Source organism: Armigeres subalbatus, unplaced genomic scaffold (genome assembly GCF_024139115.2).
Source record: "Armigeres subalbatus isolate Guangzhou_Male unplaced genomic scaffold, GZ_Asu_2 Contig170, whole genome shotgun sequence".
NCBI classification, from domain to species: domain Eukaryota; kingdom Metazoa; phylum Arthropoda; class Insecta; order Diptera; family Culicidae; genus Armigeres; species Armigeres subalbatus.
Genome location: NW_026942506.1, coordinates 344,745 through 371,212, shown reverse-complemented (window position 1 = coordinate 371,212; position 26,468 = coordinate 344,745). Strand labels below are relative to the sequence as shown.

The 26,468-nt window shown below is 39.9% G+C and overlaps 1 protein-coding gene across 2 annotated transcripts in view; it reads right to left on the bottom strand.

Moving 5' to 3' along the window:
• The window catches only part of LOC134203226 (protein jim lovell-like), a 394,722-nt gene that overhangs the window by 167,675 nt on the left and 200,579 nt on the right, over positions 1 to 26,468 (bottom strand). For both annotated transcript variants that reach the window (XM_062678109.1, XM_062678108.1), the window contains exon 2: positions 125 to 1,878. In XM_062678109.1, coding sequence (XP_062534093.1) covers positions 125 to 1,805 — 1,681 coding nt within the window. In that variant the 5' untranslated portion in view covers positions 1,806 to 1,878. The remainder of the gene's footprint in view (positions 1 to 124; positions 1,879 to 26,468) is intronic.

Genomic DNA, 26,468 nt, shown 5'->3' with positions numbered 1-26,468 from the left:
GACATTTTAATTCTCCAATTTTTGTCTTGAACTTCTTTTTAAGGTGTCATTACTGAGCAGGAACTGTTCCAATATTTCTTTGAAAATCCTGAAAAAAAATGCTTTCATACAAAAAAATACTCACTGTGCGGCGGTGTCAGCGTCAGCGACGAAACCGACGGCATGTGCGGAAAGGACAGCGGCGAGTGCGGCGGTCTCGGCGCCCCACCGCCGTCCGATTGGTTGAAGAACGGCGGAAAATTTAGCGTCGGGCTGTGCAGAAAATCCTTCGGGCCCAGTCGGCCCTCCTTGCCGGGGCCCATTCCGAGCGAACCGCCGGCACCACTGCCGCCATCCCGGCTGGATCCGTTTCCCATTCCCCCCGGGCCGGATCCACTGTTGTTGTTGTTGTTCTTACTGCTACTGCTGTTGTTGTTGTCGCCGTCCGGTGTGAGGCCCGGTGGTCGCAGCTGGGGCGAGGAATTCCGGTGCGAAAGATGCGCCAACGGGTGCTGATGGGCGGCCAAGGCCAGGTCCATGTGTTCTAAAAAATGGGACCCGTCGTCGTCGCCGAGCCGATCGTCATCGCGGTCTTCCAGTTTGACTCGTTTCTCCGAGAGGGAGAGGCGCGACGGAGGGTTGTTGTTCAGGTGAAACGAAGGTGGAGGCGATAGGGAACTCATCGAACGGACCAGCGAAGAGCGATTCAGATGCCGGATGTCTTTCAACGAGAGTCGACCAATTGTGGGTTCCGGGGGGCTGTCCTTCAAGCTCGATGGATCCGATAGCCGAGAGCTGCCGTCCTTGTGCGAATGGGAGGAAATGTTTCCGCTGCTTGAGCTGCTACTGGAGGATGAGGATTTCTTCATGCACAGGTTTTCGGGACCTTCCATTCCGGAAATACTGGCCGTAGAAGCGGTCGAGTTGTTTTTGCTGTCTTTTTCGTTGTCTTCCTCTTTGCTTGGCGTTTTCTGTGGGCTGGAATCCTTTTTGTCATCACTTTCGCTTCTCCGAATGATTTCTTTGATATCGTCATCCTCATCGTCCTGTTCATCGTCATCTTCGCGGTCAATTTCGTTGTCTTCGTCCTCCTTATCGTCGATACAGGGCGGAACAGGGCTGGTGGGTTTACTGCTGAGATCTTGAGGGGCACAGTCACCTGATCGGCGTCTTGGGCGAGCCTGCTTTCGGCGTGGCATTGGAGATGTGCAGAGATCCGGGTTGGTCAGGTTCAGAGCAGGGTCGGCGAACACCTGCGGTGGCAGCAGGAGCTTTGGTGTGCTGGCGCTCAGCATGCTCGTCGCCGCGGGGTTCGGGTGCGAGTGGCGGGCATGGTGGTGGTTGAAGTTTGGCGACGGAAGTGACGGCGAAGTTGGCGATATTAGTGAGGAGTCCAGTAGGCTAAAGTCCTCTGGCGACTGCGCTGGAGTCGGTGTGTTTCCTGCTACGGGGTGATCGACTAGTCCACGAACTTGAAGAGATTCTCCTGCTTGAATAAGCACCGAGAGCCGTTCCTGGGGAACGCTGATCTCACCGCGGTACATAAAATCGACAATCGCTTGCACCACCCATCCGCGGAAGTCTTTCAACACTATCACAGGATGCTTGCAGGGAGTTTCGGAGAACACTCGTTGAAAGAAGGGCGAGCACGCCGATAGGACGACCTTGTGCGCCCGAATGCTCGTCTCGGCACAGACCAGCGTGACGTCAACGAGAGTTTTGGTTTGCAGCAGAGTGTCGAACGCCCGCAGAATGTGGTTCTGGTGGTTGTTCCACCGAAGACTGTAGTGCTCCTGGTCCGTCATGATTTCGTACTTTTCTTTCATCTGGCCTTTAGTCAGGCAGCTGCATGCGCGACAGTTTGCGGAGGGTCTCGTTCAGAAGACGATGTCGCTCGGTCTGCAATGAGAGAGGAAAAGGGAAAACTGTTTTACAATGGCGTGAAATCGATCAATGGCAGCAATGTATCGCGTTAGTCGAGGAAATGAAAACAAATTGGATAATGACTTTAGGTAACTGAGCGAACCGTTTTGCGAGTAAAGTTTTTCTTCGCAACGCGGAGCAGCTGGAAATCAAAACCATGAAACCCGGGTAGCGCTTTAATAGCTCAATTTTTCAATTTACAAGGCAAGCATGCACCGTAATTTGCCTAACACGAATGCTTCAGCTATTTAGCGAATGGCACACGCTTCTCGGTGGCAATAAAAACCCACATGCAAAGAGCGCATATATTCCTCCCGCAGTCGACAACCTTGCGAACCATTAGGATCAGCGTGTTTACCCTTAAGAAGAAGGAAAAAACCACGGACAGGTCGCTTTCCAGACGAAGAGTAGCACCACGGAAAAAAATATTCAATTTATACCTTCCCCATCCTCGGAAGTTGGGCGGCGTGGAAGCGACTTCTGCTGCTGCTGCTGTTGCTGCCACAGCGAGATCCAAAAGACGAAACGAAGCAAGCAAGAAGGCAGTGACAGTGAATTTCAATTTTGTTCCCAGATTTTGCTTTTCGTTCTTCCACTAAAAAAAAGAAGTTTTCTCTTCTTAAAGATCCACGACTGGATGCTCCTCCCCACCATCATCCAGCGGTGGGTAGCAGACTGTTTTGGACGCGGTGTCGCATGGTGGGGTAGCACTCCGGGCAGCAAACAGTGCACAGTCTCGCGGTCTTTAGTGGTCCCATTGGACGGAAAACTTTAATAATGTTTACCCTGATGAATGGTGACGCAGCGATGACGGATGTTGTTTTGGACTACCTGTGAAGGTTTCGAGTTTTTCTTAGGGGAAAATCGATCGTAAGTAGAATGGACTAATGACAATTGGCTGGATTGGAATTACTAGTTTTGTCCTCGCCATGAATTTCTGGAACTTCAAATGAATGTCAACTAATTACATAAATTTAGTTTGAATTTGTTTTTGGCTGGAGAAATATTAAAAAGGATTACACTTTTTGAGCAAATATTATGGGGACCATACCATATTATGCAGAAATACTCACAAAAGGGTAGTTTTAACATAACAGGAATACTGAAATACAGTAATATCCCGATTTTATCACCACCATGGTGAGTTTTGGGGTAATAAAATACGGCATGTGAGAAAACCGGAAAAAAATATGTTTGATTTTCTAATTCATTTCACAAATATGAATCAGTTTATTTTTCGAATCATCCAAATGACTCACCTTAGGTTTTTTTTTTGTTATTTTCGCCTTGATTGATTTTTCGGTAAATGAGTATAAAACGAAGCGATTTTGCATGAAAAACTCAAGCTCTTTTAAAATTGCAAACGAGTTTACTCGCGCGTGAAAACTTAATGAATAAGATATGGAATGATTTTACCATGATTGTTGATGTAGAAAAAGTGTACAAAATTTACTTGTATATGAAGTTAATAACTAGGCAGTGAGTTTAAAAGTTGCTAGACAGAATTATGTTTTTAATTTAAACAACAATTTTGCAGCAAGCTCCACACTATTTTGGGGAACAATGTTTTTCCTACAACCTTTGTATGTGAAAATGCTTTTTTATGACTGAAAATCATCTGAATAATTGCTATATATGGAATTCTTCAGACTTACAAAGCTTATAAATCTAAAATAGGTCTAACTGCTGGTTTGAAAAAGTTTTAAAAATTGTCGTTTAGAAAATAAGACTGTTCATAACAATTCTCTATAAGAAGCTCCTATATTGAAGCTCCTGTATTGAAACTCCTCTAAAATAAATCAAAAGGTTTCTGTACTTATACTTAATTCGACGAATGCCGCTACCAAAGAAGTAAGTGATGTGTACCAGAAACTTGTTGACGACCTGAAAACGGAGGTCGAAGACAGCCTGATCGCTGAACTGAGGCTTGAAATTCAAGACGGGTTCAATATGTTTTCTACGGCCATTATGTTCCAAACTTCTAACCGCTTCCAGTTCAACAACATACTTTGAAGAGATTTCGCGAACGGGACGAAGTTTCTATGCCATCTTCTGATCGATCGTCGATTTTTCGTGGCACTAATCCATCTATAAGTGTACCTGGTAGAGCATTGGATAGTGCGGCTAGCAAATTTTGATTATATTTATCAAAAAATTCACTAGAGGCAACCGAAGATGACATAGTCAATCTGACCAAGCAATGTTTGCAGGTGGATGATGTTGTAGTCAAATCGCCAACACCATTAGAGCGGCCACTATCGACGTTATCGTTTATCTCCTTCAAGGTTGGTGTCAGTTAAGAATGGAAATCAAAAGCACCATCTGTTTGGCCTTCTGAAAGCGAGTTCCGGGAGTATGTAGAACCTAGCTCCAGTGTTCGACATTTTTGGAAATCGGGCCAGAGAACCGACCCGACACATCGAACAACATCCAGCATCAACATCAGCATTTTAAAATTTTCAACAATTTAAAAATTGACCCTCATCACAAGCCATTAGTTTTAACCGTTGACGTCCGTTCTCGCGATGAAAGATCAGTGCCAATATCTACCGTTGACTACGACTTCAACAGGTCTGATTATCAAATCGCCAATGCACGGATTGCTGCCCCGGACTGGAATCATGATATGAATTATGCCTCAATCGACGATTCTTTTAACGCGTTCTATCGCACCATCGAACAGATCATCCGAGAAAACGTGCCAGTCAAAATTTGCCAACCATCTAAGAAGTACAATCAACCCTGGTGGACGCCACAGCTCCGGAATCTTCGCGATTGTCTGCGGAAGTGCAGGAAGAAGTTTTTCCGAAACAGGATTGAAGTGAACGTGACTAATCTGCGGTTAGCTGAAGATGAATACTCGTATGCAGTACATGGAAAGTCCTCAAGCAAATTTGAAAAAAGATCCTGCATCGTTCTGAGACTACATTAAAAAACGGGAGCGGTCGAACAATATCCCTGTTGACGTCACCTATCGCACGCTTTCCTCCCGATCATCTGTCACAACAGCAAATTTGTTTACCAGCTTCTTCCGCTCAGCACATGACGACAATCCTCCTCCATTGGATCAAATCTCACCGAAAGTCTTCCGTCGTACTCCGTCCGGCTTCCTCAAGTCACGTTTAGCAAGAAGGATATTTTTGACGCTCTCAGTTCGCTTGACACATCAAAAGGACCGGGACCCGATCACTCACCGTCCACCTTTATCAAACAATGTGCTTCATCCCTGGCAATGCCCATTGCTTTAATTTTTAATCGATCTATAAGCGATAGTCTTTTCCGGAAACTTGCTTCGATCGTTCCCGTGTACAAATCCGGTAACATATATCGTGTAGAGAAATACCGTCCGAAATCAATCTTGAACTGTTTCGCCAGAGTTTTTGAGAGTCTTCTGTACGAAGGGTTGTACCCAGCAGTACAGTCTATCATCTCCGAGTATCAACATGGGTTCATGAAAAAGCGCTCGACGACATCCAACCTAATGGCATGCACTCGTACAGTGCTAGACGAATTGGAGAACCGTAGCCAGGACGAAAAGAAGTTTCTTCGAACAATCCAACGTTAGTTTATATTCAAAACTTTAAAATATTTAAAATTTCTCAGTTTTTTTTATATTGAAACTCTTATAGTTTATGCAATTTTAAATGTACAAACTATCATCAGAATAAATTTTGTGAAATCCTCAAGTACTGATCGTTTGATCATTTGAGCAATTCCTCGTTCACTTTTGGTTTCTTCGGAACACCAGGAAGCTCATGTAAAATTAAATGATTATGGAGATTATTGATTGGAAAACTATTTTTCAAATATGTTAGAAAATCAGCACTGCAAATACAGACCGTTAGGCTTCAGAATATGTTTGGATTCTCGATCACATTCTGCTTACCTCACAGTATAAGCATTCATGAATAGTGAAATAGAATCCGTCCATTAAGTTATTATTGAAAAATTAATAACCAAGTTAAAAGGCTCGCCAAGTTTTAGTGGGAATATGAAGGCAAGAAGAAGAGAGCGAGCGACTTTCATGCTAACAAGCCTTAGGTATTAATTTGTTATGCATCCAGCAGTTTACTATAAAGCAACTTCATCGATAAGTACACAAAAAATTACTTTATTTGAAATTTCTTTTCTGTGCTAGAATGGAGTTGGAGTACCTCACGAAACATGGATTTAGAACTTTTAATTTTGATCGAAATAGTTGAAAATTGCGACTTTTTACGAGAAAAAAGTGACTTTAGTTACTTGAGCTAAAAAAAAGCGACTTTTTAGTGACCTACCCTAAAAAAGTGAACAAGTCACTAAAGAATTACCCGTTATCAGACCTCAAGTTCGTTAAATAGCAGCACGGACATTGCTACTGTTCTGGATTTGTAACGCATTATAACACAGAGGAACCCGTATTTCGTCGATTAGATAGAACAAATCCGCTTGTGGTGTCGCTCTTCAGGCCTTTTGTTGTCCCAGCCGAATCCGTCATACAAATCCTGCATCCCGTGAATCACTGTTTAGGATCAAACATATGTTCTATGAATCTCGACGCAATCTGCTTCATGGGCCAGATACTCTCTCGAATATACGGCTGAAGATCTTCTCGAAACTCCGTGGAAAAGGCGAAAGCATCTTCTTCAGAATCCGAGATATCGATTCATACGGTCCTACCAATTTCGCATCCGTTTCAAAGCATTTTTGATACTTTCGGGAAATTGGATCTCGTCCTCTTTTCATAACAATCCAGTCTCGAATCTTCGACTCATTCTCTTTTTTTATTCCTTTCTTTATTTGGTAGGCACTTAACTTACTTAACTTAACCGCTACTGTGCCGAGATCTACCGTGATATTTTGCTGCCAAAATCCACACAGAATCTATTTTTAGATTTTTTCCTTTATTCATTTTTGTTGGCGTTGCTGGTCCATCTCACCGTGAGTCCATTTGTCCGTGTCGTGAATCCAATGATCGTTGCATTGTTCGGTTGCCATTTTTCCGAGTACGTTGGAGGAATGCAGTCGTCATCAGGCGGTCGTAACGGTAAGGGCGCTCCCCAATACGCCACCGTATAGGCTTCGCATCTGGCAACTAACGAGGGTTTGGAGGGGCTGGGAATCGAACCCATGACCATTCGTTTGTAAGGCGAACGTGTAGCCAACTTCGCTACAGGACCCCCCTACCCTCTTGGTTGTATTCTCAAATAGTTCACAAGCATTGATCATTTTTCCATTTAAGGCGTATTGACGATACTCCAACCTGTTCTGACCATGCTCTCCCATCACGTCATTCAGTCTTTTATCCATCTGACTGCAATCATCACAAGTGCATCAATAATGTCCCAGGGAATGTACGTTGCCTACGACGTTTGTACGTGGGCCATATTCCGTCCCTAATCATAATTCTAGCGGGGCGATGAGGTGGATACTCCTCATCAACAAGATCATTGGAACAGCGGGCTTATAATGATCGACATCGCATCCAGCTTTTGAGCAGATAGATCCATCTTGGGCACAGCGCAGCGTGAGCCTCCAGCAGCTTGTATCCTTACTTGTATATCCATTCAACAAGCCTCGAGCGGATGTTTCAAGTGACACTTTTTTCGACTGACTCTCCGTACGCTGTGAACCGTTCGTCTAGCTCTTTTGTAATGGTTCTGCTAGTTCATCTGTACCCAACGCTTCCGCGAGTTCGCTGTCCATCATGATAGTTGATGATGATATTTCGTCAATTAATGCAAGGGAACTGACCTTTCTATTGCCGTTATACAACGTTACCGGAACTATTCTGAAACGCACCACCCCACCACCCGACCAGAGATGGTTATTGCACGCCTTTTGTACCCTCCAGAACGTTTCTGGTGCCCGGACTTCTGGTAAATGAATTATTTTAGTTCATATAACGGGACGTTAGGCATAACGGACGGTAAGGAAAATGTACGATAGGCATAATGGATCTAAGGGATAAACGAAATTTTCCATTTTTTATATCATACGAGGTTTTTTGGAATTGTACAATTCCCAAAAATATTATTTCCTAGAAATGACATGAAACCTAGACCAACATTTGAAAAGGGCATAACAGCCAAAATTTATTTCTTCTGATTATTCGTCTACATATATAGCAATATATGTGGATAAAGAATAAGAAGGAATAAATTTTAGCTATTACGCCCTTTTCAAATGTTGGTCTATAAACTAACATTTTGAGATGGCTGAAACTAACATTTCGTCTAAAGTTCATGAAAATATAATTTGACCCAAAATGCCATTTCCTCGATAATGACATTTTCCCGAAAATAATATTTGGCCGAAAATAACATTTTTCCCAAATATGACATTTCGCCGAACATAATATTTCTCAAAAAAAAAAAAACCATTACCTTCGTTTCCCTGATATCAATATAAAAAAATCCGAAATGGCCAGAAACAAAATAAGGGACCACATATACTTACGCCTTATACCGAGTAAGCTCTTCAACCATCGACTGCAACTAAACATGCTACTGATACTTGCCTTTCGGGGAATCGTTTCTTTGGGAGAAATGATTCACGGGTAAATTATCGTTCAATTGTGCTCTTTTACCCAATGTCCGTTAAGCTTAACATTCTGTATGCCTATATCGTCCATTATGACTAACGTTCTTATTTAAGTCCAATCCTTTTAGTTCTCGGAACTTTGACCAACACGTTTGACTACGTTTCGGCTTCCTCCATTGAACGACTATTTTCTTCATAATGGCTTCGTTTTCGGTTTTTAATGCTCTTTTAATGCTTTTAACGCTGATTTCTGCCTATTCTAACGTAGCTTTCGGAACCATCTCCGCAAAACACTCCATGAAGACGCTAAAGACCTCACAGACTCGCCGTTCGGAAGTCGCCCACTTTATGGCAATACGACAACAGCTGGCCCAACTCCTCCACGAACTCCTCTCTAACTGAATGGCCAATTCTAAGCCTTCACTCTCGAGTCCCTTCTATTGTTGAATCAGATGCGCCAGCATCTTCCGGGACTATCGCTGCTATCGCTATCAAGACTATCACTATCGCCGGAAGAGGAAGTCAGTTGCGGACCGTATCGTTGGTAAGTCCATAAGACACAATCGCTTGGTCGTATTTCGCCCTGATAAACATAGGCCCATGATCGGCGGTATCACTGAACCGCGAAAGTCGTCTTGGGCAAATTTTCTGATTGTAAAGTTACACAAAATAGATTCGAACGATGTTCTTGTTATTATTTTAGCAATTTGCATTTTTGATCAATCTTTTTAAGGAAATTTGAGTTTTTACTTTTAAAAATTTGGAACCAGATAGCCAAACTATCCACAAACTGCAAACAAGTTTCTTGCTCGTGTATTGAGAGGTAGATCAAATTATTTTCCAAGCCGTTACCAGAACAAATCTAAAACTTTTAAGCTGTTTAGATGTTGTCCAATTTGACATAATAATTATCAGGCGATTACAAAACTTGCTTGATAGGTAAACGGTATGACGGTTTAATAAGTAGATTTGGCTACACTCTGATCTTGCGAACAAAACTGAATCGTCGATCTTTTTATACATCTGGATAATTCAACTTATTTCCAACCTTAATTTCTTTTTAAAGTATATTCTCCTTCGCTACAAATCTTGGGCTTTGGTATACTTTTGTTCCTCGATTCCAGAGCATTCCATTCTACAAACACTCGTAGTTCCATCGGTGCTCGGGTTTCGTCGAATCCGTTGACGGTACACTAGCACTGCTCTTCTCTTTCTAGCGAACGTGACTGGGTTCTCTAATCGAAACTGACGCCAAGCATTTGTCAGTATTACGATACTGATCGAGTGTCTCAGTTAAAGCGCGTAACAATTACGTATTACTATTTTTCTTGTAGTACTCTTCGTTACGCTCTTCCTGCACAAATTCCCCAGCGATCTGACTTTTTGATGATCTCGTCTCGCTTGATTTACCAAAAATTTACCCGTGGAATAAATAAAAAATTTTTTGAATCTTGCAAATTTGAAAAAAAAAAATGGAATTCTTCGTGGAAAGTGGAGATTTTAGAGAATTTCCAGAAGAAATTTTGAAAAATTTCCCGTGGAAATTCGGAAAAGTTTCCTCACTTTCCTCATAATTTGAGAAGAATTTCCCTTCGAAATTCGGTAGGGATTCCCGTGGAAATTCGGCAGACAGCTTTTTATTGTGGGCGGACATTTTCTCTCAATAAAATTGAACTTCTCGACCCAAAAGTGACCTTTCATAGCCACAGTAACACACTCCTTATGGCGGGCGTTCAACTAAGGCAGAGGAAAAAACACTTATATGCGAACGTCCCATCTAAGAGAATTGTGATCGTTCCGTTCCACAATACAATTTCTTTAGCAGGCGTGGACCAACGTAAAGTATGAAAATATTGAATGCGGGTGTCACGCAGAATTGTGATCAATGAGATCCCTAATAACATCATTCTTGCGAGCATCCCATCACAGCAGAATTGTAATCCATCCAATCCATGATATATTTGCTGGTGCTCCACCAACGCATGGGAAAAAAATATTCAAGGTTGGCGTTCCAGCACATGGAATTATGGTCACGGGCATGCCAGAAATGCATTGGAAGAAACTCTTGAATGTGGGCAATAGAATAATAGTTATTTCTTTGAACGGTACATCTGAACGAATCCTTGCTTGCATGAAACAAATTAATTTGAAATAAAAATTACTGTAGCATTTTACCCGCAATTAAACAGAGCCGTAGAGATTTAAAAAATAATAAAAAAAAATTTGCGAATAACATTCAACTCGAATCGGCTGAGATGTATCTTTAATTTCAGTCATATGTATATGTATAACTACATTGTTTTCGCTATAACTAACGTGCGGGCTACTGCTCCCGAAATAATGCTTATTTTGAAATAAACAACTGGACCTTATTTCTTTTTTATTCTATGTAGGTATTTTAATTATTTTCCTTAATGTATATTAAAGAAACTGCAAAAAAGTTCAAATAATTTGCAAATAAGACACGAACGTGTTGGATGGCTAACGTACTAATGTTGTTAAGCGAAAATAAACTATTAGAAACATTCACCGTCTACTGGTGGGAATTAAACACACGCTTAAAATCAATAACACAGAGATATGTTTGCTTCACACAAAACGGACCTAATGCAAAACATCCCCTAGATGAGCGACAGTTACACAGCCACAAAAATAGCTCGTGTGGTTTTATTGAAGCTTGGATTTCAATATTTTCAACAGTATTTGGTTCCTCATGAAACAAGGAATCTGTACAAACGAACGAGGCATTTTTGTGCCTGTGTAACTGTCGCTCATCTAGGGGATGTTCTGCATTAGGTCCGTTTTGTGTGAAGCAAACACATCTCTGTGTTATTGATTTTAAGCGTGCATAATTCCTATTTTCTCGAAAACGCACAAAGTGCACTACCCGTGCTCTTCAAAGGGTAGTGCAGCCTTTGACTCGCACGCAGTTGTGAGAGCGCGCGCACCTTCGGCTCCGTAGCTCGCAAGATTTGAGAGTCGCGCTCCCGAAGCTAGGAGTAGCACCAACATTTTTCGCACCGCTCTGAGTATTTAGACAATCCCTGGTGGGCATCTTTCCACGCAGAATTCCATCCGATCCACAGTAACACCATTCTTGCTGGAGTCCTACCAACACTGAAAATGAAATTTTTGAGTGCGTGCGTCTCAACACGCATAATTGTAATCCATCCACAGCAACACTAGTCAAGTCTATATTGAACTCCTTCATCATCGCACCCTCAAACGTAACATGTAAAGACGATTTTTTTTCTTTGTTGAAACTTTTAATTCCAATTGTTTCATTTATGTGCCGCGTAGACTCTACATATGGCGTTTGAAGTATTCTCATTTCGTGAAAGTGTAAACTTGATTCCACAATGATTTGAATATCGGCAACAAATACATATGTATAACTATTTAGAATTAAACTATGTACGACTATGTTGGAATATTCTTCAAAGGGGAGAGTTCTTCGTTACATTTACTCAAAAAGCTGCTCGATGGTTCTGGCAATTCGTTACAGAAATTGTCTGGATGCAGATGCAGTTTTATTATTTCCTATGTGTAAATCTCGTTTCAGATCGCACCAATACATTTTTCAAATGCCAGTTCAAAAACATTAAAACGAATCTTTCAAAGCATTACAACAAAATCTAATGGAAATATTGCTTCCTAACTGTAAATCACCGAATCCAAGTGGTGCGGGAATAGAAATTTTCTATTTAATATCACTACACTTAGATTCAAATAACAGTGTGAATGGGTCTTCTTTACTCACTGTAAATCAAATTACTGTGATAAAAAAGAATATTCAGAAAATTCAGTTTGGCCGAAGGGGCCCAGGTCTAACAGTTTTCGGGACCCCTAAATGTTCGGAAAAGTTTGATTTTGGTACATAAGGTTGTGTGTGAGACCAGGGGTCCCAAGTCCTTACATTCAGTTGGGGAAGGGAGAGAATGTAAGTGTGCGGTTATTGTTGCTACTAGAGACCAAGAATACCTATGTATCTCCACAATAACCACGGGAAGATAGTTGTGTTAGTTGGGTGGAGTAAATAGAAACATTGGGATTCACCATGGAAAGTGATGTACTCTATGCAACTTCTATTTAACTAATTAGTACGGATATTTTTATATGTAAAAGTATCAGTATTTCCTTATCTGATCGTTTTGAATAGGTTCATGGTTACCATCATTATAGATCAGATTCCCAGCCATATGATGAATTGAGACGATATTGATGGCTTAAACAAAAAAATGCTCATTTGAACTCATATTTAAGAACTTAAGCATAATACGCATTTCCTGCTCGTTCAGATGGATTTTTGCCAACATCTTTCTTAAATGTGGCACAATTTTTGCAGATGCATTTTAAACAAAAATGTTATCTCCAAACTGTTAACTGTAATATACTTTTTTTTCAAATATTTATCGAGTATACAAAAATAAATACATTGTGGTTCATCATGGGAGGTTCGCATGTCCAAAATGCAGCTCTCATTTAGAGTGATAACAATGATGAGCCATAACAATTTATGGCACAACCAACAATTGATGGTTAAGTTTCAATTTTATACAAAATCATGGCACCAACAAAATTGAAAAACACCTATACAGAAAATGTTTGTTATTGCAAAGGTTATGCGATACAACAAATTACGTTATTCGTAAACACGAAACCAAAATCTAGTCATACGGAGTGATTTCGATATCAATATAAGTTTTTATACTCATAGCGGATAAATCAATTTCTTCACCAAACCTGAAGCTATTGATTATGCTGTTGGCAAGTTTTTGCTTCATTTTTCATGTAGTTCATTTTTTCAAAAATAAAAAAAAATATTTGGAACAAATGTGAAGCTCGAGACAGATTGATTTCGAACCTCACATTATACAGGAATAACAATGTCAGCACTCATAACAAATGATATTCAATTAATTTAAATCGTAAAATATTCGGTTCACAAAAACTGTGCAGTCGAGTCTGAGTTAGTAGTTTTGATTTGCCTAAATTATCATTTTAATCACAAACACAGTATTCACCAAAATTGATAGCTCAAAACGACAAATAATTTTATCATTTTCAAACTAATTGATTTAGACGAATCATTATGCAAAGAAAGTTAACTTAATGGATGGCCGAAAAAACACTTCCGTTCACAATCATGGCACACTTTGTTCTCTTTGAAAAAAATTACCGGTTTGAGTCAAATCCCGAATAGATGCACATTCCGAACACTTGTTACATTTATCCGGAATATTTCGTTATCATTGAATAAATAAACGAATTTTGTTGGCAGGCGTACAGATCAAGGACCAACTATGAGATAACGTTGAAATTTTGCATTTCAGAGCATTTAATGTGGTGTTCGAAATTTGAGACAAAGTTTGGTAGAAAAAAACATTAAGTATTGATAGTTACAATCAATAAAATACGATTATCAATCACTTAAATGAATTTTTTTTTCTGTCGCTACTCGATGGGAAGAATTGATTTATTAATATTTTTTATTTCATTTGCCATAAAGACCACCGAAGTGAAAAATGTTCTCAAGTGTTCCATACATATTAGTCAAATAGCTATTTGAAAAAGATCTTAACTCGTCTGTTCTCATAATGATCATCTTCAGATCAAAAGCGGTTGAATTATCCATCTTCATAAAATTTCTCTTCAATTTTTGGATCATTGCCGTACATTAAAACACTTTATAAATTTTTTTGGGAAAAAAAATAATAGATTTAGTAGATTTCCTCCAGTCAGAAATATTCCAATATTGCACCATAAACAAAATTCTCCACCTTAAACAACTACCATATGGTTTAACTTCGCCCAGGCTGCTGATTATAAATTTGAAAAATTCCCCTCGTGACACGACCTTGAAGTTTACCGTCAGGTCGCCGGTTAACAGCCAAGTGCGAAAAAACTGCACAACCCGTTTCCGCCGCCTCCTCACGATGCCATTCACACCACAGACACAGTCACAAACACAGGTTGACGAACCAACAGCACCCGCCCGCCCCGTCCTTCCTTGTAGGGAGAAACCGAGCCTTTGGAAAGGAAGTGTAGCGGAAAATAATTACAACGAGTGTCGTTTGTATTTCTTTTCCAGTTGCTCCGGCGTCTTTTTTTTTCCTGTCGTCTCGACGTCGTCGTCGTCAACACGTCAGGAGGTTTCCTCCCTGGAGAATCCCCCACCCCAGAGCTCCGGTGTGTCTCCGGTGGGGGGGCCGACCGGGAGGAGGCGGAAGGTAGTTCCGCTTCCCGAGTTTTGCATGCATGTACGAATTTGTTATTTTATTTAATTACATGTGCATTCCTAATTTGACTGAAATGCGAAAATGGGGAAAAGGTGTCAACACGGATGTTGCACACGGCAGGAGGGAAAAGCAAAAACGAAATGAGCAGCAGCCGGGAAATGAATTGGGTGCACTTAAATTATGATTCCCGCTCTGGAGCGGGAAATTTTTCATTCTTGATGAAATTACCCAACCAGAAGTAATAATTGAACGAAAAGAATTGTAAATTTAATATTTCAGTGCCGGGGATTTCTCTCGTTCTTGTTCAGCCACGCTGTTTCTTCACATGAATTCACCGAGAAGAAAACAAGATTTATTATATTTTTCATTGTAATACTGGAAAATCTCACAAATAAAAAAAACAGAACTGGGGAATCAGAAGTGAACAAAAGGAAACAGGGAAATCCTTCCATTCAGCGCACTGTCGAATGTGTATCAAGCTCGCGTTTGTATGGGAGGACGCGGCAATGCAGAAACCTGGAAAACGTAAAATCGACTTTCGCGTTTTTCGCACAGCATCTTTCACTTTCTCATCGCTGCTGCACGGTGGCCGATGGATGAAATGGTTCAAATCGATGACCAACTTATTAAAATCTGTTCCGACGTTTGCTTTTGGCTTTGAACACCAATCTCCTAAGCATCATAATTAGAAGATTTTTAAATTCTATTCATAAAGCCCCACTGTGTGACAGTTTGCATGCCTGTTTTTGTGCACCACTCGTCATCCATTCATATGACTGACTCCCCACGTACCTGCTGCTGCATTGGACGCCAGGCAGTCGGAGATACCAACGGGTAGTCCCAATGCGGGAAGATGTTTGCTGCAATACTTCAAATTTGAATAGACCCGTTACCGGTCGGCAGTGACGAAAAAAAAATAAGTTAAGGAAGGGAACCGTGCGGAATGTGGATCCCTTCCGTTGATGTACACTAAGAAAACACAAACACCGGGTCTGTTTTGTTTGCTATTAACGATTTTTTTTTTTGCTGCGTCCTATTTTTGTCGGTAGTCTTTCTTTGCTTTCCGAAATGACTCGCAGTGCAGCAGCAGACGACCCACAAAGGAAACATGGATCCTTAAAGCTCCCAGCCCTCCTTTCGGATGGTCGCGAACCAATTTAAGTCGCGCCCGGCGCTCTTGAAGCGCAAATTCTTTCAAATAGCCCTAAACTTTAAGGATCGGACTTTCTTTCTTTCTTTTTTGCTGGCTGGCTCTCGTTTACCAGTGCCGATGCGGCGATGGTGGCTTTCTATTATGTTTGCCAGAGGAGCTGAAGACGAAAGACCTTTTGGTCCTCAGCCGTCGAAGGACAAAGTTTAAAGTACGTGCAGTTAAACTTGAGCAATTTCTCTTTTCTTCCATTCACGAGGTTGGTACTTGTTTGCGAGGATGTTTTTTTCGGAGTATGCAGATTTTCGGAATGTGACCAACACAGAACTTTGGTTCACAGCCCTGTGAGTGCAAACTTGTTACCATGTGTGAGTATGCAAGGCAAAGTCGTCAAGTGTTTCACTAATTCACTAATATTAAAAATGAATTCCAGTGATACGATTCGAATTTCAGAGGAAATTTATTCTAATTTTCTAATAAAATTCATTCGAATTTTCTAAGAAAAATCATTCGAATGTCCAGAGGAAATTCATTCGCATATCCAGAGGAAATTCATTCGAATATCCAGAGGAAATTCATTCGAATTTCCAGAGGAAATTTATTCGAATTTCCGGAGGAAATTCATTCGAATTTCCGGAGGAAATTCATTCGAATTTCCGGAGGAAATTCATTCGAATTTCCAGAGGAAATTCATCCGAATTACCAGCGGGAATTTTCCGATGTTCCAGGGGAAATTCATCCGAATTCCAGAGGAAATTCATCCGAATTTCCAGAGGAAATTCATCCGATTTCCAGAGGAAATTCATCCGATTTCCAGAGGAAATTCATCCGATTTCCAGAGGAAATTCATCCGATTTCCAGAGGAAATTCATCCGATTTCCAGAGGAAATTCATCCGATTTCCAGAGGAAATTCATCCGATTTCCAGAGGAAATTCATCCGATTTCCAGAGGAAATTCATCCGAATTTCCAGAGGAAATTCATCCGAATTTCCAGAGGAAATTCATCCGAATTTCAGAGGAAATTCATCCGAATTTCCAGAGGAAATTCATCCGAATTTCCAGAGGAAATTCATCCGAATTTCCAGAGGAAATTCATCCGAATTTCCAGAGGAAATTCATCCGAATTCCAGAGGAAATTCATCCGATTTCCAGAGGAAATTCATCCGAATTTCCAGAGGAAATTCATCCGATTTCCAGAGGAAATTCATCCGATTTCCAGAGGAAATTCATCCGATTTCCAGAGGAAATTCATCCGATTTCCAGAGGAAATTCATCCGATTTCCAGAGGAAATTCATCCGATTTCCAGAGGAAATTCATCCGAATTTCCAGAGGAAATTCATCCGATTTCCAGAGGAAATTCATCCGATTTCAGAGGAAATTCATCCGATTTCCAGAGGAAATTCATCCGAATTCAGAGGAAATTCATCCGATTTCCAGAGGAAATTCATCCGAATTCAGAGGAAATTCATCCGAATTTCAGAGGAAATTCATCCGATTTCCAGAGGAAATTCATCCGATTTCAGAGGAAATTCATCCGATTTCCAGAGGAAATTCATCCGATTTCCAGAGGAAATTCATCCGATTTCCAGAGGAAATTCATCCGAATTTCCAGAGGAAATTCATCCGATTTCCAGAGGAAATTCATCCGATTTCCAGAGGAAATTCATCCGATTTCCAGAGGAAATTCATCCGATTTCCAGAGGAAATTCATCCGATTTCCAGAGGAAATTCATCCGATTTCCAGAGGAAATTCATTCGATTTCCAGAGGAAATTCATTCTAATTTCCAGCAGAGGAAATTCATTCTAATTTCCAGCAGAGGAAATTCATTCTAATTTCCAGCAGAGGAAATTCATTCTAATTTCCAGCAGAGGAAATTCATTCTAATTTCCAGCAGAGGAAATTCATTCTAATATTCAGGGGAAATTCATTCGAATTTCCAGGGGAAATTCATTCGAATTTCCAGGGGAAATTCATTCGAATTTCCAGGGGAAATTCATTTGAATTTCCAGGGGAAATTCATTCGAATTTCCAGGGGAAATTCATTTGAATTTCCAGGGGAAATTCATTTGAATTTCCAGGGGAAATTCATTCGAATTTCCAGGGGAAATTCATTCGAATTTCCAGGGGAAATTCATTCGAATTTCCAGGGGAAATTCATTCGAATTTCCAAGGGAAATTCATTCGAATTTCCAAGGGAAATTCATTCGAATTTCCAAGGGAAATTCATTCGAATTTCCAGGGGAAATTCATTCGATTTCAGGAAATTCATTTGATTTCCAGGGAAATTCATTCGAATTTCCAGGGAAATTCATTCGAATTTCAGGAAATTCATTCGACTTCAGGGAAATTCATTCGACTTCAGGGAAATTCATTTCGAATTCAGGGAAATTCATTCGATTTCCAGGAAATTCATTCGATTTCCAGGAAATTCATTCAATTTTTCCAGGAAATTCATTCGATTTCCAGGAAATTCATTCGATTTCCAGGGAAATTCATTCGATTTCAGGGAAATTCATTCAATTCAGGAAATTCATTCGAATTTCAGGGAAATTCATTCGATTTCCAGGGAAATTCATTCGATTCCAGGAAATTCATTCGAATTCCAGGGAAATTCATTCGATTTCCAGGGAAATTCATTCGACTTCCAGGGAAATTCATTCGATTTCCAGGAAATTCATTTGAATTCCAGGGAAATTCATTCGACTTCAGGGAAATTCATTCGATTTCCAGGGAAATTCATTCGAATTTCCAGGGAAATTCATTCAATTTCAGGGAAATTCATTCAATTCAGGAAATTCATTTGAATTCCAGGGAAATTCATTCGAATTTCCAGGGAAATTCATTCGAATTTCCAGGGAAATTCATTCGAATTTCCAGGAAATTCATTCGATTTCCAGGGAAATTCATTCGATTTCAGGAAATTCATTCGATTTCCAGGGAAATTCATTCGAATTTCCAGGAAATTCATTCGATTTCCAGAAATTCATTCGATTTCCAGGGAAATTCATTCGAATTTCCAGGGAAATTCATTCAATTTCAGGGAAATTCATTCGAATTCCAGGAAATTCATTCGATTTCCAGGAAATTCATTCGAATTTCCAGGGAAATTCATTCGAATTTCCAGGAAATTCATCTGAATTTCCAGGAAATTCATTCGAATTTCCAGGGAAATTCATTCGAATTTCCAGGAAATTCATTCAATTTCAGGAAATTCATTTGAATTTCCAGGGAAATTCATTCGAATTTCCAGGAAATTCATTCGAATTTCCAGGGAAATTCATTTGAATTTCCAGGGAAATTCATTCGAATTTCAGGAAATTCATTCGAATTTCCAGGGAAATTCATTCAATTTCAGGAAATTCATTCGAATTTCAGGGAAATTCATTCGAATTTCAGGAAATTCATTCGACTTCCAGGGAAATTCATTCGAATTTCCAGGAAATTCATTCAATTTCCAGGGAAATTCATTCGAATTCCAGGGAAATTCATTCGAATTTCCAGGAAATTCATTTCAATTTCCAGGAAATTCATTCGAATTTCCAGGAAATTCATTCAATTCAGAAATTCATTCAATTTCCAGGAAATTCATCTGAATTTCAGGAAATTCATTCGAATTTCCAGAAATTCATTCGAATTTCCAGGAAATTCATTCGAATTTCCAGGAAATTCATTCAATTTCAGGGAAATTCATTCAATTTCAGGGAAATTCATCTGAATTTCCAGGAAATTCATTCGAATTTCCAGGGAAATTCATTCGATTTCCAGGAAATTCATTCGATTTCCAGGAAATTCATTCGATTTCAGGGAAATTCATTCGATTTCCAGGGAAATTCATTCGAATTTCAGGGAAATTCATTCGATTTCCAGGGAAATTCATTCAATTTCCAGGAAATTCATTCGAATTCCAGGGAAATTCATTCAATTTCCAGGGAAATTCATTCGATTTCAGGAAATTCATTCGAATTCAGGGAAATTCATTCGAATTCAGGGAAATTCATTCGAATTCCAGGGAAATTCATTCGAATTTCAGGAAATTCATTCGATTTCCAGGGAAATTCATTCGAATTCCAGGGAAATTCATTCGATTTCCAGGGAAATTCATTCGATTTCCAGGAAATTCATTCAATTTCCAGGGAAATTCATTCAATTCAGGAAATTCATTCGATTTCCAGGAAATTCATTCGAATTCAGAAATTCATTCAATTTCCAGGAAATTCATACGAATTTCCAGAAATTCATTCGAATTTCCAGGAAATTCATTTGAATTTCCAGGGGAAATTCATTCGACTTTCCAGGGGAAATTCATTCGAATTTCCAGGGGAAATTCATTCGAATTTCCAGGGGAAATTCATTCAAATTTCCAGAGGAAATTCATTCGAATTCCCAGTGGAAATTCATTCGAATTTCCAGGGGAAATGCATTCGAATTTCCAGGGGAAATTCATTTGAACTTCCAGAGGAAATTCATTCGAATTTCCAGGGGAAATTCATTCGAATTTCCAGGGGAAATTCATTCGAATTTCCAGGGGAAATTCATTCGAATTTCCAGGGGAAATTCATTCGAATTTCCAGGGGAAATTCATTCGAATTTCCAGTACAAAGTAGTGAAGGGCATTCCAAAAGATGAAAAGCGTTCCTCCATACAAGAAAAAAAAGTCTTGCCGCCAATGAGTAAACGAATATTAGAGTGTAGAGGCAGCAGCCACCAGCAGCGACAGTCGGAAGCTGGGAGTCTGCTGGTGGATCGGAAACCATAACGAGGGGTGACACATATTAACACATCATAAGGAATATGTTATGCGAGGGTACGGCTCTGTTCCACCAAGAGCAGCCAGTAGTAAACGTCGCTCGGCCGGGCTGGCTGCTGCGGCAGCACCGGAAGCGGTCCTCCCTGGCTTGGCATTTTGAACTCACATTCCACCACCATGTTGGTTGGATACGGCGGCGGTGATGCCTGGAACATGTAGAACTAAGGATAGGTACGCAAGCAAGCAAGTGCTCTTTGAAACCTCGAGTCTTTTCATTGCCGGGTGCACTTGTTTCTGCCGCATCGTTGCCATTAGTCGCAGGAGGCAACAGCTGTGAAAGGTCGCCCATGTAGTGGAAATGTGTGCATTTGTGCCTTAGGGCTTTCGGGACTTTACGGTTGACGATCAAGAGCAACCGAATGGGTGTCGGTTTTTTCCAGGGAGTTTCAATTCATGAAACTTTTACTTTGGGTGGAATAAAAGAAATTCTTAGTCTTATGGTGTGAATCGTTAATCTTGGCATATGCTCTGTGATCCTTTTCACAGTAAGTTCACTTAGAAGCGTAGGTTTTCCAGCTATTTTAGGTGAGGTCAAACAAAAGTGTTCAATTGTACAGTTATCAAAACCAGTTGAAAGTTGAAAGGCAGTTCCAAAGAAGTTGTATATCAAAGAAGTAGCACCATGGTTTCCTATATAAGGTGCTTCGAATTTTGCATAATACCAAAATCCATCCACTTTCTCACCTTCGGTTCCAAACTTGAGTTATGCATATGAGTCCGTGCATTAGTGCCGAGGCAACTGCTTTAATTAAATACAATTTGATTTCTAGTAAGTAAGTGTATTCTAATTAGTTGAGCTGCATGCACCTTCGCACTCGATTTTTCTGTAGATTAGAATCTCAACAGAAGTTTCTACCTGATCCACAATTGGTGCGGTACCAATCGCAGGATTACAATCACATAATTGCTATCATAAAACAGTTTTCGTCCCTATCCCGATGACCACCAAAAGGGTCGCAAGGGTCAAAACGCAATTAAATCCCGTCCCTAACTATCGAAATCGGGATTGCGCTCACGAGCGAGTGTGTGATACGTACCACTAATTGTTATCGCCTATTCACACGCAAACATCCCTTCAAATTACGGTTTCGAGTCCCGACTGGGAAGGGGTCCGCTTGACCAGCGGTCAGCAGCAGATTGATTCCACTTGATATCAAGTGTGGCGGTAATGTGATTATAGAGGTTTTTAGTCCTATTCGGGTGCATAGTTCGCCGCCCTTCCGTTATTGAGTGAGTGACCGGGCGGGTGCGGTGTGTCACTCGTTCAACTGTCCGTTCACTACCGCACGGTAACGATCAGAACTGACCAGTCGGCAAGTACCGGTCCGCGTTAAGCTCTTTAAACTGGGATAGGCCTAGTTTTGATTTATGACTCCGGCCACCGATGGATGTTGATGATGGGAAAAGTGAGCATTCAGCAGTGGTGTGCGGCAGCACAGCATGTGGAGTGGAACGGACCGGGTTTACATTTTCACACCGGATTTCGGGCTGGAGATGATATCCGAGGGAAAAAGGTAAACCCGAGGGAACATATGATTGTTCTAGTTAGCGTAGGAATCAAGCCACCGAAGACGGCGGCGTGGAATCGGAAGAGACTGCTTTATTTTTCGGGGATTGCTTACCGACCGAACGGTGTAGTTCATATGTTCGGTCGGCTATGGAAGACGGAACGGAGCAGGGATGAGAAAGGGTTGGCAAATTAATTAACATAATTTATGCCGTGACATGATTCCGGTGGGAAAATACCACTTGATGCTGTCTCCGGCATGTGTTCTATGTTTGAGAAAATGTTTCAACGAAGTGAAAGACGAGTAATATTTTTGGGTGGGAATTTATTCTTTTGTTTCACTCCGAAATTCGGATTAGACAAATGTGCTTTATATGAATCCAAATTACGGTGCTTCTTGGCGGTAGATGCTGTTCTAGCGATACAGGAATAGTTAACTATATATGTGTAAATGGACGAGGGGGGACTGTTCCGATCCCCATCTCACTGAACATATGGATCATCGCTAAACAAACAAATACGGAGCCATGAGATGAAGTCCAGGAGCAGTTCAGTAAATATATGTTTGTTGAGTTCTCACTGAAAGTGAGATGGAATTGGATTTTATATCATCGTTGAAAAGCGATACGGAAGAACCAGTTCTTGTCGAGAAATTCTGTAGTGCAGGACGGACCTTTTTCAGCAAGCCAATTCTGTCCGGAACTGGACCTCAAAAATATTGAGTAAATGAGATCAGCTATTGAGGGCTTCCCCTTGATAGTAATTGATCAGATGTAATAAAAGTTGAACACCCAACTAGGCTCCAGAAACGTAGTGAGTTATGGCTAAGGGTGCAGTTTGGCCACACAGCAGATTCGTTGATGTGTCAGACATCCACATCCGTTGTTCCAGATGAGATGTCATTATCGAAAAAGATTTGCTTTCCATGTGAGGTAAATTCATAATTATGATTAATTACATATTATTCGGCAAGATCGACCGTACGAAAATCATTTTTTTTGTCAAATATATTGACTGTGCCTATGCACAGCCCATGTTTCAAAATGGACAAAATGATATGAAATTTGTGAAAAAGAATCCACGTGTCTTGGAGGGACTCGAACCCTTAACCTCATACTCTCTAGATAGGCGTGATAACCCCTATTCAACAAGAGCACTTAAAAATCCCGTTTTCGAAAAAGTTATCAGAATCCGAGTACCAACCTCCAACGCATTAGCTCTTTTTCGAAAACTGAATATCTTTCGGATGCTTGATTTGCCCAATCGTCACATATGCTTTACTGTTGTATATCCACATTGGAAAGAGTTACGCGAATAATGTTAAAATGGCTTTTTAACGGCGAGTGCTCGAAATTTATGTCAAAACGGTTCCATATCTACAGAAGCAACTCCGGATTACTTAGTGGATTGCTGTGAAAAAGCGTCTATCGAAATCCGTTTCTAAAAAAAATGTTACTATAACAATAAACAGACAATGATATTCGCGATGGATGCTCGTTCGGCAGCTCTGCATATACGTTGAGAAAGACTCTTCAGCTATTCGCTATTATAGAAACTTTTGTAGAAACGTGAACATTTATTTCGTAAACATCATTTTGTCAGAGCTTCTACCCAACGCTTTAGGGGAAGGATGGGGTCGGTTCAAGCGTTACAGTTCACACAAAAATGTTGTATCATCCATACAAAAAGCGCTACGAGCAGGAGAGAGGGATTCCAAAATGGCCAATTTTCGCGTTACATAATCGGAAAACAGCCCCTTACCATTGCTGTTCCGTTGCATACGCTAGGAGAACAGTCAAAAAAGAAAAAGTAGAATCATGAAAAAAATTCCACAGCAAGATATGGGATACAATTCTCCAAATATTTTTAAAAATTTCAAAATGATATGTATTTGAAAATAATTAGGAGCACTAGGTTAGATTTTTGATTACCTACATCGTACTTATATTTATATGATTGTTTATTATTTTTTTTTTTCATTCCAAGTTAAAAATATGTGCTGAGAAGAATATCGCAACAAAATTTTCTCAAAATTTGAGAATTTTCCCTTTCTTTCACTTGATTGTTATCAAAACTAGAGCAAGATGCAAGTACCTCACCGTAGTGGTTCGGCCCACTAACCCAAATTTGAATATATTCAATATTCTTAATGTCGAGTTGATCTAAGTCAACTTTGGGTAAATTAAACTTAGCTTTGGGTAAATTGTTTGCATGTAAAAAAAGGCAAGCGACCTAGTGCTAGAAAAGTCAGTTTACTCAAATCTGGGTTATTGGCTTAAAGTACGATTTTGAGTGAAAACAACCGACTTTAGGGTAATGTTTTTTCTGCGTTTACGTCCGCTCAAACGTCAGAATTTCTTAGAGGCAGGGATTCCAGACATACAGACATTTGGTCTTGCATACATACATAATTTAGACTACAGACATTATACAGACTTTTGATTGAAGTTACAGACTTTTACAGAACTTTGTTGTTTTCGAAAACTTTGAGCTTTCATACAGAAATACAGAATTCTGTTGGGCTTTCCAATTGAACCGTTTTGAGTTTTTAAACGCAATCGTTATGGGATTTCGTACGGCATTCGATAAGGTTTCCGAACGGTATCATTTTGGAATTCAGAGCCGAGCCTTTCAGGCTTCTGAACGGGATTTTTAGGGCTCCAAGCAGAATCCTTTTAGAAAGATTCTTCGATTCTTTTAGGAAGCCCAAAAATATTACATTCAGAAGCCCAAAATAAATCCATTCGGAAGCCCAAAATGATTCCGTTCGAAAGTCCAAAAGATATCCATTCGTACGGATTTCCGCACAGATTTATGTGAACTTCCGAATGTAATCCTTCTGGGTTCACTAACGGAGTCCCTTCGAGCTTCTGAACGAAATTCTTTTTGGGTTTTCGAAATTAATCACTCAGAGCTTCACATAGAAATTCTTCTAGACTTCCAAACGGAATTATGTTGGGATTTTGAACAAAATCATACTAGAATTACGAACGAAATCCTTTGGACTTTCGATTGGAGCGTTCTGGGTCTCTGAACGGAATCTTTTTATGCTTCTGGACAAGGTTTTCCGATAAGAATACTCATAGAATATCCTACCGAAACCCTAAAAAAATTGTTTGGAAGCGCAAAAGGTATTGATTTCAAAACCCAGAAAGAGTTTTTCCCAAAAGCCAAAAATTCTCCATTCGTAAACTATAATCAAGGTTTCCTAAATAAATTATTTGGGATTCTGAAAGGACTGAAATACTTTTGAGCTTCCAAAACAGAATTCTTTTAGGATTCCGAACAGAACTTTGTTAGGCTTCCGTGCGAAATAATTTTGGATTTACTTCAATCTGTGCTTCTGAATGAATTTTTTTTTCTGTTTCTGTACAAAGGATACCAAATCTATATTCTTTTAATCCTTTTAATCCGAAGCCTAAAAAGATTCCGTTCGGAAGTTAAAAGGATTTGTTCCAAAGCGCAATTTATGTGAACATAAGAATTTTTTTATTTGATTTTTTTTAACTTTATTAAACATAAGAAAATACACATTGATAAAAAACATGATTTAGAGCTTTTAGTATAAAATATTCACTTGTCAAAAGGTAAGATAATATTATCCCATTTAATTCCGCCACTTGATTGTAACTTTACAATAACTTCAAGAATACGTATTTCGACCTCAACAGTAAGACCGTCATCGGTATCTTGTACTTGACTCGACTAAATCTTACACCGTCTTTTCGATTGTCAGAAGTGAACGGTTTTTGAATAATGATCTAGTTCCTGTACCTCATAAACTCCATACAGATAAATACAGACATTTTGCTGAGATTGATTCAGACTTATATAAATTGTATCTAGAGGAGTTCATTTTGTGTTGGAGTTCGAAGTAAATAGACCAACGCAAAATGAACTTCTCGTAAAATTATGACTGCTTAGATAAGATTTTCTGAGGTAGATATTTAATGGAAGGCTCGGAGCAATCGACGGGCGCGGTTGGTTTCATTTTTACTTCCTGTCACGGATTTTTAGTTTTTCCGAAATTCCCCAAATTTTGTTTAAAAGATGCGCTTTGTTTTTGTTGTAGAAGAAAATAAAATGAATTTCTTGTATGATGTGCTATTGTGTATTTCTCGCTTAACTTTTCTTGAAAAGGACCTTAGTAACATTTTTTTCATGAATTAATTTGGATACTGCAATTAATAGCTTTCATGTTGTTCTGTTGATTGCGCTATTCAAATTAATTCATGAAAAAATGTTACTTAGGTCCTTTTGAAAAGTTAAGTGAGATTTATATTAGTTGAAATATCCTTGTTTGGCCGAGTGAAACTGGAGCAGTTGTGGGTTTACAA